General features: G+C 42.3%; 1 protein-coding gene across 4 annotated transcripts in view; it reads left to right on the top strand.

Moving 5' to 3' along the window:
* The window catches only part of thsd4 (thrombospondin type 1 domain containing 4), a 558,240-nt gene that overhangs the window by 128,883 nt on the left and 414,268 nt on the right, over window positions 1-15,089 (top strand). For all 4 annotated transcript variants that reach the window (XM_033021503.1, XM_033021512.1, XM_033021494.1 and 1 more), the window contains exon 7: window positions 3,730-3,832. In XM_033021503.1, coding sequence (XP_032877394.1) covers window positions 3,730-3,832 — 103 coding nt within the window. The remainder of the gene's footprint in view (window positions 1-3,729; window positions 3,833-15,089) is intronic.

Here is a 15,089-nt window from a genome sequence, read left to right as displayed (position 1 = left end):
CTTTTAGTGCTCCATCTTTCAAGAAAGTATCTTATAGAAGTACTGCCTGAATGTAACCTTTGGCAGAAGTTATACTCAAACTGTAATTATCACTGGCTAACGTGTAATTATTATAAACATATAATACTGAACATAATACTTTATACCTAACAATTATCAACAATAAAATCATTTGCCAATACACCACTTTGCCAAAGTTGGTAGAATATTTATCCATAATAGAAAAGTAAATCATTGATTTAAATGACATTTAACCCATAATTCAAGGTTAAAATAGAACACTATTCTTTATTGTTACACATAACGGCCTGTGATTTCAATAATGTAGCACATATATTGTTCTGCAGGCCATTGTTCTTTCCCAAACATGATTGCAACTCAATTGTCATTTTGTACCAACATATATCTGAGATGTACCATGCCTGCAGCAGCGATTCCAACTATACATCTGAAAAAGGGTCCCGACACGAAACGTCACGTTCTCCAGGGATGCTGCCTGAAGAAGGGACTCGACCCAAAACGTCAACAATTCCTTCTCTCCAGAAATGCTGCCTGTCCCGCTGAGTAACTCCAGCATTTTGTGTCTACCTTCGATGCAAACCAGCATCTGCAGTTCTTTCTTACACATGCTGTCTGACACACTGAGTTACTCCCGCATTTTGCGTCTTTGCTATATATCACACACTTTTGTTGTGTTGTTCTGATTGATAGGAAACAACCTGCTCCTATGCTATTTGAAGTAATATACTGTTACTTGCTTCCTTGTCTGGAGGTCCATTCGAGCAGACATTGAAGAGATAAATGAAGATTTTGTCAGTTAGTTGTCATGTGAAACCATTTGGAGGATCCCATGCATAACTCTCCGATGTCCATCATTTTGTCTATGTTAGCATTGGCAAAATATAATCCCTGCTTCTATGTCTATCTTGCCACAATACCATACTCTTTCCAAGCATTCCAATCTCATCTAGCCTTTTAAGAGCTGCAGGCTTACTGTCAGTAGTGCAGGTGGGCTTACTATATGTATACCTTTCCCAAAATAAAGTTTACACCCCAACGGTATGAAAGTAGTTTACACCCCAGCGGTATGAACATTGACTTCTCTAATTTCAGGTAGTGCTTGCTTTTTCTGCCTCGTCCTTTCTTCTTCCCGCCCCCCCACCCCCACATCAGTCTGAAGAAGGGTCTCGACCCGAAACGTCACCAATTCCTTCGTCACATAGATGCTGCCTCACCTGCTGAGTTTCTCCAGCATTTTTGTCTACCCAAAATTAATGTACATAATTGTGGAATGGATCCAAATAATTCATGTTATTTACTCAATGTCTTACACAGGGTGATCTAACTAAATCTAGGTGCAAATACTTATGTTGACAGAATCTATTAAGATGAGGGGAAATAATTATTTTGACATCCAGGACGATTTTCCTTATTCAATCAACCAAAAATAGATTAACTGGTTACTCATGCCAGTGATGTCTGTGGGACCTTACTTGCAAATTGTCTACCATATCTCCTGTATAACAACAGTGTCTACGCCAAGGTGCAACTCATCAGCACTGTTATACTTGGGAACATTTTTTTGAGTTAAGTTTATTATTGTCATGTGTACTGAGGTGTAGTGAAAACCTTTTTTGTTACATGCTATCTAGTCAGTGAAAACACTATACATGATTACAACCAAGCTGTCCACAGTGTACAGATACAGGATAAAGGGTGTAACTTTTACTGCAAGATAAAGTCGGAATAACGATAGTTCAAAGGTCTCCAATGAGTTAGATGGGAGGTCAGGACCACTCTAGTTTTTTTTGTAAGGGGACAGTTCAGTTGTCTGATAACAGCTGGGGGAAAAACTGTCCTGAATCAGGAGGTGTGCATTTTCAAAATGGTGTACCCCTTGCCTGATGAGAGAGAGACGAAGAGGGAGTGAGACTGGAGTCTGCTGGTGGCCTTGACGAGGCAGCATGAAGTGTAGATGGAGTTAATGGAAGGGAGGTTGGTGTGCGTGATGGATTGGGCTGTGTCCACAATTCTCTGCAATTTCTTGCAGTCTTGGATGGAGCTGTTACCAAACCATGCTGTGATGGCGCATCTGCAGAAGTTAGTGAGAGTTGTTGGGTTCTTGCCGAACTCCCTAAGCCATTTAATGGAAATATAGGCATCTTTGTGCTTCCTTGGCCATTGTTTTCATGTGACTGGTCCAGGACAAATTGCTGGTGACATTTATTCCTAAGATCTTGAAGTTTGTAGAGGCACAAAACGTTGTGAATAAACCATTCCTTTATTCAGGCATTAAAAGTAGATATACATGCACGTTGGTCCTCTAACACAAAGTAGTTGTTGCTGCTGCGAGGCTGTTGCCTCATGGGCTTGAGCTGAGCCCTTAGATGGAAGGACACTCACCCAAAGAGAGAAGAGAGCTGGCCAGCTCGAAGTCAGAGAGAAGAGAAGAGAGAGAGGGTTGTCCTGGGGTTCGTTATATATACCAGGCCGCACCCCTATATCCCGTGCCAACTCCTCCCTGCCATTGCCCCGTCACGTGACCCTACACCAGACTGCTGAGGGTTCGTGTAGCTAGTGGTCCAACCACTGGGTGCCGCCACAAGCTATCATCACCAGCACCAATAAATGTGCCATCTTCGCATCTTTAAATCAATCACAATCTCCCTTGTCTTGATGATATGGAAGGCAGTCTATAAATGCAAATCATATTTGAAAAACATCATTCTTGGTTACTGTTCTATTTTATTCGAACATGAAGTGAAATAAATGGTTTTAAATTGTTTGTGTTAATATGATAGAAGAAGAAAATATGTGTCCCGACCCGAAATGTCACCTATCATTTTCCTCCAGTGATGGTACCTGGTGTAACTTATAAAACTAATATAAAAAAAATAATTTTACTTGTAGTTCAGTCTGAGATCTTTTATCCTAGCTCAGGGGAGAATGAGGTCAGGAAGTTATTGCCAAAGCACTGCAGTTCTATTTCCAACGATGTTTTCACGAGCAACATTACTTGCTTGAAGTATGGGATACACAATTTTTCCAAACCAGTAACTCTTTGAAGACACGTAATATGCTCTCTCTGCAAGGTTAAAAGTAAATTCTTGAACAAATGTATGTATATAAAATGATGAGAGGCATGACATTCAGAATCTTTTTCCCAGGGTGGAAATGTCCAACACTAGAGGGGATAGCTCTTTGGTAAGTGGGGTAAAGTTTAATGGAGAGGTGTGGTGGAGGCTTGGAGCGAGTTGCCAGTGATGCTGCTGGAGGCAGATATGATAATGGCTTTTAAGAGGCTTTTGCACTCCCATGTGCCGGGAATAGAGGGACATGGATTACATGGACAGCAGATGAGATTAGTTTAACATGGCATTATGTTCGGCACAAACATTGTGGGCCGAATGGCCTGTTCCTGTACTGTGCTATGCTCTATGTTCAAAACTGCCACTGTAACCCTCCCAGATTTTTAACTATTTGCAGAGGAATACATCCCACATATGCATCATACAAATGGATGTTACTTTTCATTTCTCACCACCAAGTGCATGCGCCTGGTTACATTGCAGTTTTTTTGCAGTGATTTGTGTATAAATTCTTGTGCCGTTTCATGACATTCGCTAATAACAGCATGTTATTTTCAGTGTACCTCAAAGAAGTCCAATCATGTAGCTTGTTGTGTAACATCATCTAATATACTAAATATCTTTGTCTTGTCTATGACAGCCGTGCCCAGGTGGAAGTCGAGACTTTCGAGAGGTACAATGCTCTGCTTATAATGACAATGCTTTCACGGGAAAGTATTACGAATGGGAACCTCTTACTGATGGTGAGTGCATTCCGATTACAGGTCCAAAAGCAAAATATTCTCTTTATGTAGTTAAATATATAATGTAAATACAAATGGTGGGCACAAGCATTATTTATATCTATCTATACATAACTAAAACTCTGATCTTGTTATCTTCCGGTTTGGCGGTCTTTCTATTTGAGCAAAAGCAGTTTGCGACAGCACTACGATTTTTCGCCAGTTCATTCACCGTTCTCCTGTGATGTGAGTGCACCAAGTTTCATTCCGATCGTTTGAATGTCGTAAAAGTTAGCGAGGTTTAAAAATCTTTAAAAACCGCACGTGCGCAGATCAATCTCTTTTCCAGCCTGTCAGTGCCGCACGGATTAGTCTCTTCCCCTGTCACTCCCCGGGACGGTCCGCCCCTTCCTGCGCCATCGCATCTTTACTGGAGCTGAGGGTGGCCGGCGGAGGTTTCCAACCGGACTTTCGGAGGGACCCGAAGCAGTCCAGCCCCGCCCCAAGAGCAGCCCCGCCCCAAGCAGCAGCCCCGCCCCAAGCAGCAGCCCAGCACCAAGCAGCAGCCCAGCGTCGGAGACCCGACCCAGCCCAGCCCGGAGTCGGAGATGTCGTTAAATGGAATACGGGAACTCTGATCCCAGCGGAGGAGAACGACCAGCAACCATCGCCCGCTGTGAGTCCCCATCGCACCACCAAATTCAGCCACTACCCCTCTGGTCTCCCTCGCTGGCTTCTCCCCCCCTCCCCCGTGATGTCCCCCTCTTCCCATGGCTCTTCCCCCGTCTTTTCTCCGAGCTCACTCTCCCCTCCCGCCCACACACCCCAAACCTGTAATTTATCCCATCATATAAAGCATAAAAAGAACTTTAATTTGATACATAATTCACGTTCATATCTTCAGTATTAAAAAAGTTATGGTCATTTTCATACTTGGAGATTAGCATCTTGTTCCTTATTACTTTTCCATTGACTTAACACAAAAGCTGTGATCGAGGACAGTCAATTGACATAAATGCCCTTAACTTTCTTAATAATGAAGAGAATTGAATGAAATTTTATAGTTATTCTGAAACAAATATACATCTTATTTGGATGACCTGAAACTAAAGCATATAATTAGTTAGTTACCTAATTGTAGCTGATTACAAAATTGACCGTTTTGACGGAAATAGTAATAAACACCCAGACTGCCTTGAAAATTCAGAAATGTGATATTCTCAAGATCAGAACTTTAATATTATTGTATTATATGCTGTAAGTCCTTAACAGATAGGTAAATAAATTACAATTTCTAGCAATAGACCAAGTCTTTATGGAGAAGATCAGTTGTTAGTTGGTACATTGGCATATCATAATCAGTAGCATCATCATACTCCTCAGATTGTAATCAATAAGCAACTCTGTACACTTTGTTTTTCCTCAACTTTTCAATTTTGGCATTGTAAACTACAGGTCTTTGCTCTTCAAACCACGCATGACGTGCCTTTCTGCCCACTACTTTCCCATTAAGAATGTCCTGTAGATCATCACATTTGGAGTAGTCCAAATTCGGATAATCTCTGCGAATGCTGTCTAGATCAGTCTCTTTTGCTGGGCATTTGGATTGACAATTTTGCATTTCTTCTTCGGAGACATCTGTTTAAAATGTAAAGAAAAAAAAACACTGAACGGCATTACCAGAAACAAAAGTAGAAATGATAAAGTTAAACGTTAAAACAAATATTAAATACCCAACAAAAAAATCATATTCATCAGTTTCATCTAATCAATTAAATTCATCTAAATTCAATTACTAGATCTAAACATCTATCAATTTCTTAAGAAAAGGCTTAATTTTTTAAATAGTCAAAGTATCCAAATAACAAATAACAAACTGATCCCATTCACACAAGAATTCACAATATAACATGATTTTTAAATCTCACTTTGTCATGAACTTATATGCCAAATGGAAGGAATTTAATGTTTAATTCCCATACATTAATCCAGAAACATCCACTCTCAAGATAATCAAAATCATTATATTTTGCACAGTACATCTGACTGTACTGTGGATATTTAGTTTGAAAATATTGATCATGGATAGACAATAACACAAAATATAGATGTTCTTACAAAATTTAGATGTTCTTATGACATGATTGTGCATAAAAGTGATGAATTTGATTATCTTGAGTGGATGTTTCTGGATTGGAATGTGGCCGCTGCCATGATTTAAGCCGCTATCGGCAGGCAAGACACGGCCAATTCACATCGGGGCCTAAATAACATTTTTCGCATCATAAGATTAAAATGATGCCACACCAAAAAGCAAGATAATATGTTAAATAAATGACATACCTTTTGTTTTGTCCTGCAATTGCGATCCGTGATGTTGAAGGCATTGAAGGCATAAGAGTCGCGTTTAATTCAATCCAGCGATGCAATCAACCAGCAATTTAAAAAAAAAACGGGAACGGAAGGGCAGAACAAATGTTCTTCATCAGCTGGCAGCCCGAGGAGATCCCTCTCTGACAACCAATACAACCCCCCCCCCCCCTCCCCCAAAAGCCTCCGGAATTGCACGCATAGGCAGCAGGCAGATCTGGAGCGCCACTGATGATAGGTATTGTAACAACACTAGAGAATGGGGTTGAGGGGAAACATTGATCAGCCATGGTCGTACGGCAGAGCAGACTCGATGGGCTGAATGGCCTGATTCTGCTCCCATGTCTTATGGTCTTACAGACACAAAAAACTGGAGTAAGTCAGCGGGACAGGCATTATCTCTGGAGAGTAGGAATAGGTGACTTTTCAAGTCGAGAGCCTTCTTCAGACGTCTTATAGTGTCTGGCAATTCCATTGCTCACTGCAACTTTACTGTGTAAATGTCTCCAGCCCTTAACTTTAGGCATCATTTTCTTAAACTTTTTACTGAGTATGATAGTTTTATTCTTGTTTCCAGAACCTTTGTTCCCATTGCATGTTTTGTTTAATTGGGATCTCTCCACCAGTTGTTCTCATTCTAAGAGATGGTCAGCCATAGTGGTGGCGTTACCACAACCAGATCTATGTTGCACAGGCCAGTGATGGACATGTGGAAAAACATCAATGCCCAGAAGTATCTCCAAACCAGAAAATGACTGAGACATCTCAAGTCTTCATGTAGAAAAACAAACCACATGTAGGAAAACAAACTCACATTGAATGGCGGTGCTGGCTCGAAGGGCCGAATGGCCTACCTCCTGCACCTATTGTCTATTGTCTATCCAGCCAGAGTCAGATATTAGTAAGATTGAATTGATAATGACACACAATTTTGCAGAAGACAACTCCAAGCTTATTGTGCAGAAATCACTCAGAATATCCCTACTTCCATTAACTCCATGTACACTTTGCGCTGCCTTGGCAAGGCCACCAGCATAATCAAGGACGAGTCGCAACCCGGCCATTCAGTCTTTTCCCCTCTCCCATCAGGCAAGAGGTGTAGAAGTGTGAAAGCGCACTCCTCCAGATTCAGGGACAGTTTCTTCCCAGCTGTTATCAGGCAACTGAATCATCCCACCAACAACCAGAGAGCAGTCCAAAGCTACTATTGATCTCATTGGAGACTCTCAGAATATATCTTTGATCACACTTTACTGGACTTTATCTTGCATTAAACGTTATTCAAGTTATTCGCTTTACCATGTGTTTGTACACTGTGGATGAGTCAATTGTAATCATGTATTGTCTTTCCGCTGATTTGTTATCACGCAACTAAAGCTTTTCATTGTACCTCGGTTCACATCACAATGAACTAAATGAAACTCAGCTACTTTAGACTATAGAGTTACAGCATAGAAACAAGCCCTTCAGCCCACCATGTCTGTGCCGACCAGTGATCACCCCATACACAAGCAATATCCTACACACTCGGATTTATCCAAAGCCAATCAACCGACAATCCCTTTGGAGTGGGAGGAAACCAGAACACCTGGCGAAAACCCACGCTGTCAGAAGGGAGAACCTACAAACTCTATACAGATATCACCCGTAGTCAGGATAGATCCCAGCTCCCTGGAGCTGAAAGACAGCAACTCGATCGCAGCTCCATTGTGCTGCCTTTAACTGTTAATGGATTGATTTGTAAAGTGAAATGGACTCAAGCAGGTTAGAGACCAACCCCAGGGATCTCCTCCTCAGCAGGCACTCTGTTATCATTCTTAAGCGTTTCTTTGAGATTGAATGACGTTTCTATTCCAGTTATGTGGATTTTGGTTGCTGATGAGGTCATTGTTGGATCCACAGGCTCTGTCACAGGTGGAGCAGGAGGTGTTCAATGGGGTGGGTGGGAAGATGCTACATTCCTTCTGCCATTCCCAGCAGGTTCTTTGTGCAGTTCCAGGTGCTCCTTCTTCAGTAGGATTGCTATAGTCCACAGATTCCCTTGAGCCTCTGAGGAAGGTACTTTTACGAGAAGCTTTGAGACAATCCTTGAAGCATTTACTCTGCTTCTAATGTCTTGACATTTGAGAAGCATTGATCCCATCAGCCATTACATACAGCTCATAACGTATACAGGATAGGTTTTTTAAGTATATGGGATGGGTTTTTAACGTTTACGGGATGGGTTATTAAACCAATATGAAGAGGAACCAACTAGAGGGGAGGCCATCCTAGACTGGGTATTGTGTAATGAGGAAGGATTAGTTAACGATCTTGTTGTGCAAGGCCCCTTGAGCAACAGTGAGAGGACCAATTAGTGTGCAAAATTAGAGCACATGGTATTGGGGTCGAGTATTGACATGGATAGAGAACTGGTTGGCAGACAGGAAACAAAGTGTAGGAATTAACGGGTCCTTTTCAGAATGGCAGGCAGTGACTAGTGGGGTGCTACAAGGCGCGGTGCTGGGACCCCAGCTGTTTACAATATATATTAACGATTTAGACGAGGGAATTAAATGTAACATCTCTAAGTTTGCAGATGACACAAAGCTGGGTGGCAGTGTGAGCTACGAGGAGGATGCTATGAGGATACAGGGTGACTTAGATAGGGTGGGTGAGTGGGCAGAAGCATGGCAGATGCAGTATAATATGGATAAATGTGAGGTTATCCACTTTGGTGGCAAGAGCAGGAAGGCAGATTATTGTCTGAGTGGTGTCAGATTAGGAGAAAGGGAGGTGCAACAAGACCTGGGTGTGCTTGTACATCAGTTACTGAAAGTAAGCATGCAGGTACAGTAGGCAGTGAAGAAAGCTAATGGCATGTTGGCCTTCATTGCGAGAGGATTTGAGTTTAGGAGTAAGGAGGTCCTTCTGCAGTTGTATAGGGCCCTGGTGAGACCGCACCTGGAGTATTTTGTGCAATTTTGGTCTCCTCATTTGAGGAAGAACATTATTGCTATTGAGGGAGTGCAGCGTAATTTCACCAGATTAATTCCCGAGGGCCGGACGGTCTACTCCTGCATCTATTGTCTTGTTTCTATGTTTCTATAATCCTCCCAACATTTTCGCCACCTCCAACAGGATCCCACCACTAGTCACATCTTCCATCTCCACCCCTTTCCAATTTCCACAGAGACTGTTCCCACCGCAACTCCTTGGTTCACTCATCCCTTCCCACACAAACCACCCCCTCCCCAACTGCTTTCCCCTGCAACAGCAAGAGATGAAACACCTGCCCCTATACCTCCTCCCTTGACTCAACAAGGGACCCCGACAGTCCTTTCATGTGAGACAGAGGTTCACCTACACCTCCAACCAACCACATCTACAATATACGTTATTATCAGTGTAGACTCCTATATATGGATAAGATCAAGCATAGGTTGGGCGATCGTTTCGCTGAAACATACACTCAGTCCGACTTGCCCTACGCAATTTCCCAGTTACCAAACATTTTAACTCCCCTTCCCATACTGACCTTTCTGTCCTGGGCCTCCTTCACTATCAGAGTGAGGCCACATGCAAATTGAAGGAAAGACACTTCATATTCCACTTGGGCAGCTTACAACCCAGTGATATGAATATTGATTTCTCTAATTTCAAGTAATCCTTGCATTCCCTCGCTTCTGAACCTGCTGCACCCTAGTGTCCTGCTAGTTTCACCGATTGCATCCATTTATCCCTTCGTTAGCAACTCTTCCACAGCCAACAATGGACCATTGTGGGCTCCACCTTTCCTTGACTATTAGTGCCGGCTCAGATTTGTTTTGAACCTTTTTGTACCTCTCGTTTCTCTCTCCCTGATTCTCAGTCTGAAGAAGGGTCTCGACCCGAAACATCACCTATTCCTTTTCTCCAGAGATGTAGCCTGACCTGCTGAGTTATTCTAGCATTTTGTGTCTTTTTTTGGGAATAGAGTGTTTGGTTCGTGAAGACTGGTATCAAGCTTGCAAATACTATGATCCGCTCATCAAAGCTGTGCAGGATTGACTCATTGTCCTTTGGGCAGTGTTGTAGACCTGCACGGGAAGGTAGACGCTCCCGCCCCCATGAGTCTTGGGCAGATGGGGCTCGTCAGCCTGGGAAGGTGGTCCATCTAGGAGAGGGAAAACTCTGATTTACAACCTCCACAGCCTTGTGGCCATATCCAGTCATGGAAAAGGCTCCTGGAGTAAACCTCAAGAAAATCTGGAATCGGAGCCCCTAAGGCAGTTCGTCGTTGTCTACAACCTCGCTCTGGCAGCTCCTGCGACGGCGCTGGTGCCAAACTGTAATGGCCCTGCTGTTCCTTTGGATTGATCAATGACGTGGAGAGGGGGGGACGTGCTGCATGGGCAACAGCCTGTCCTCCATATGACATTGCCCAGGCTTGCATCCGACCACACATCACCTACAAACTAGGATGGTCAGTCATGACCGAAGGGGGCCTACATTGTCTTCCTCCAGCACCTTATATTTCGCTGAAGATTCTGCAGTTTCTTGTTTCTCCATCAAAATTGGCTGAATGGAAGAAGAGCTGCATGTCTGGGGATATTGGCTTGGGAGAGAACAGTTGAGATGGGTGTGTATAGATTGAGGAATTTATTATCAAGCACATTGGGATATCCTGTAGATGTAATAGGAAATATTTAAATGTGTGCCTTTTCTTTACTATTGATCTACTTAACTTGGGCAATGAGTGTTCAGGATATCTTTCATTCATTATTCTTTATCTCTCTACATCATTGTCTAGATCTCTTGTTTCCCTTTCCCCAAACCTCTGAAGAAGGGTCTCGACCCGAAACGTCACCCATTCCTTCTCTCCTGAGATGCTGCTACCTGTCCTGCCGAGTTACTCCAGCTTTTCGTGTCTATGTTCAGGATATAATTGTCAGCAGTACTCAAAGTAAAATCGCAAAGTTAAATTGCAATCTCTTGCAAGCTCTGTTCCTTTCATTAAAGTACATTAACAATCATTTAAAGTATGATATTTCATTTAAATTTAGTGTCAATTTAAATAATTAAAACAAATGAGTGAAGAGGAATTTTTTTTTAATAAAAGTAATAAGTGGTACAGGCCAGAAGGTAATAAATTGAAAGGAAACAAAAGTATAATTAGCAGAGTCGCAAAAGAATCTTGATTGTAACTTACCAACATTTACTTGTGCGTCTTGGGTTCTGGATAATGAAATTAAATGGCCAGTGAAGAACCAATTAATAGATTCCAGCAGATTACTTACAGGTAAATTTGGATTATGATAATAATTTACACTGTGACATAATCAGAGACTGCAGTTACTGGTTTACAAAAAACGACACAAAGTGCCGAGGTAACTCAGCGGGACCCGAATCGCCACCTATCCATGTTTTCCAAAGATGCTGCCTGATCCTCTGAGTTACTTTGCATCTTAGCGTTTATCCGTTCGATTCTGCCTTCTTTGGTTCATTTCTTCTATTAGTTACTTAATTGTCCAACATCATTTATGGAAGGGAGTAAGATCAGACCTGATCTGCATGATGTGGCATTGTCATAAAATCATAAAGTCACACAGCTCGGAAACAGGCCCCTTCAGCACAACTTACCCATGCCGACTTAACAATAATAATAATAAACTAAACTAAAGATGCCCCATCTACACTAGTCCTGCCTGCCTGCGTGTGCCCCATATTCCTTCAAACCTTTCCTACCCTTGTACCTTTTACGTGTTGTTATACTACTTGCCGCAACAACCTCATCTGGCTGCCCGTTCCATATGCACACCAGCTTTTTTGTGAAAAAGTTGCCCCTCGGGTTCCTTAAATTTTCCTCCTATCACCTTAAACCTATGTCTTCTGGTTCTTGATTACCCCAATCTTGGTAAGGACTATCTATTCCCTGCATGACCTTGTATACCTCTCTGTGATCACCCCTCATCCTTCTGCACCCTCAGGAATACAGTTCTAGCCTGCTCAGCATGTCCATACATCTCAGCCCCTCAGGCCTTGGCAACGTAAATCTACTCTGCACTCTTTCCAGCTTGTTTGGCTGTTTGCATGTGTAGCCCTGTGTTGGAGCTTCATCAGCAAGGAACATATTTTAGTACATTCCCGCTACGCCATGCCTGCTGACAACATTCCTCATCAAAGCAGAATTGATCATCTGGCTTTATGTTGATGAAGGAGGGGGATATTTGCCAGGCTCTTGTTTTTTAATTGGAAATCCTCCCATGGAACCAATCATCAGCCACTCCTGAAACCTGCAGCTTTTAAGTGGAAGCAGCTACCTATTGATGGGGGATTAAAAAAAAGCAAAACGTGCTGGAAACGCTCAGCAGGTCAGACATCATCTCTGTGGAAAGAAAAATAGTAAAGATTTCAAGTTTAAATCCCTTTTGTCCATTTCATGGAACCCATTACTGATGAAGAAATTAGTTAAAACCTACTGTGTTGAATGGAGATTGTGAGAGATGATTGCTGCTTTAATGGTCCCGCAATACCACTGGGCTTTCATGTCTTAATTTATCTAAAATATGTTTGTTTACCGTCATTGCTTAAAATGGTATTCGGCTATTTGTAAAAGTCTTTTCTTGCTTTTAGCTCTTTAAGGTCACCTGTTGCCTTTGTTCCAACGGCCTTTGCCTATCTGTTCATCACATTAAATGATCTGTGAAAGACAGGATGTTTTTTCTTTCAGGAAGCTGGCTTAGCTGAAAAGCCATCCATCACAGATTAGATGGAATATTTCAGAAAATAGTTAACAACCAGTTTCAACAAATACCTCAGTGACAGATATATTCCTTATTTGAAAAGCTGTTAAATGCATTAAATTGCATAAAGAGGCTGGGTTCTTGCGACTATTGAAAATTGATGAGCGCGTTTCCCGCTTGCTTCCCAGTCCCAGCTGCCACAGATAATTACCCCATGCTTATTGTTCCATTCCTATTACTTGAATTAATTTATTAGCAGTCGCGGATTAATTTTGTTTTCTTTCTGATATTTTTCTAGTAAAATCCTCACTGGAATCTCCAGTATCCCTTCCTCTCCAGGGTCTAGCTTGAAGCCTCCATGATCCCTGTTTATATTTACCTTTAAAGCCTTCCTTTTAATCCTCTCATAAATGTAACACCTGAAATGGTACATAACCCTCTACCCTTTTTGTCACCAAAGTGAATTATTAACTGACTGAAATGGAGAGCGTTCAGAGTAATGCATGGAATGTAGAGAGCACTAAACACATCATTCCAGGCATTTCTTTCCAGCATCATTCCTTTTAATATTGGATACATATGTTTACGTTCCATATTCTTCACTGCCGTCCCTCACCCCCTTGCCTTGTAACTGATATCCGATCTTTATGAAAGCTTGTTCTTCTGCCCGCACAATGCACAATGCTTTTTCGATGGAATGTGACTGTGAAAATGGCATGTATAGGACAAGAGGTTCATTAGTGGTCTGTGTTGCTAAACGTGAACGAGAGTGTTGGCCGCTAATTGCCTCCAACGCGTGCTCCTAAAAGAGGAAACGGAGCTGAATGTTCATGATCGAGTACAAATGGCAGGCAACACCCATGTGTTTAGCTTTGTGCCCCAATGGAGAATTTCATCCCTCTGATCCTAGCCGGATTTGTCCTGACCCCAGGTCAGGAACAATTACATTTTATACAGTACATTGCTTTTTTACACAATATGTTTCTCAGCGGTTCTTTAAAATTGAATCCCATGATTTTACAATTAAAAATGGACAAAAATCTGGTTGCCTTCTTATACTGTAAATGGAAACTGGCTGAAAACAGTATGTGCTTTTAGTTTAGAGATACAGCGCGGAAACAGGTCCTTCGGCTCATTGAGTCCGCACCTTGCAGCGATCCCCACATATTAACACTATCGACACAGAGTAGGGACAATTTACACTTATATCAAGCCAATTAACCTACAAACCTGCGTGTATTTTTGGAGTGTGGGAGGAAACCGAAGATCTCGGGGAAAACCCATGCAGGTCACAGGGAGAACGTACAAACTCCATGCAGATAGCACCCACAGTCAGGATCTAAGCCGGGACCCAGGACTCTGGTGGTGTAAGGCAGCAACTCTACCGCTGTACCACCGTGCTGCCTTGCATAAAGAATGTATGGTATTGGTACCCCAACCAATTCATAATAAGCAACTGGAAATATTCTCCCGCACTTCTCCGAGATCCTCGCATCACAAATCCTCTGGTGTTTTACCACCCAATTGAGGACATGTGCTGGTTGAGGACGCAGGTGCTGGTTGAACAAAAACAAACAAAGTGCTTGAGTAACCCAGCAGGTCAGGCAGCATCTCTGGAGAATATGGATAGGTGAAACTTTAAGTCAGGACTCTTCTTCTAACTGAACTCGTATGTAAAATGTTACTGAATAAAAGTTATATCTAATTGAGGCTGCAAAACTCGATGGAGTCTTCTTCAATAAATTGTGAATGGTTGGTGGAGGCAGAAGGACAGGGAAGCAAACCGTCCCCTTAGAATGCTGATCGAGGAATGGCAAGGGAATAATGATGGGGAAACTCAGCGGGTGAGGCAGCATCTATGGAGCGAAGTAAATAGACAACGTTTCGGGCCAAAACCTTTTTTCAGACTTCAGAAGGGTTTCGACCCGAAACTTTGCTTATTTCCTTCACTCCATAGATGCAGCCTCACCCGCTGAGTTACCCCAGCATTTTTGTCTACCTTCGATTTTCCAGCATCTGAAGTTCCTTCTTAAACAAGGGAATAATGATGCCTGGTGTGGAATCTCATTGAACACTCCAGAAATTGCAAAGAATGTAGTTGATGGTGAGGTGAAAATTAAGGACTCGAACATGAGGAAAGGGGACGATCCCAGATGTGTGAGCAAAAGATGAGACTATATCAAAGACTCTGTCAACTATGGTAG

The sequence above is a fragment of the Amblyraja radiata genome, chromosome 1, assembly GCF_010909765.2.
Source record: "Amblyraja radiata isolate CabotCenter1 chromosome 1, sAmbRad1.1.pri, whole genome shotgun sequence".
NCBI lineage: Eukaryota > Metazoa > Chordata > Chondrichthyes > Rajiformes > Rajidae > Amblyraja > Amblyraja radiata.
This window is presented reverse-complemented; position numbering and strand designations above follow the sequence as displayed.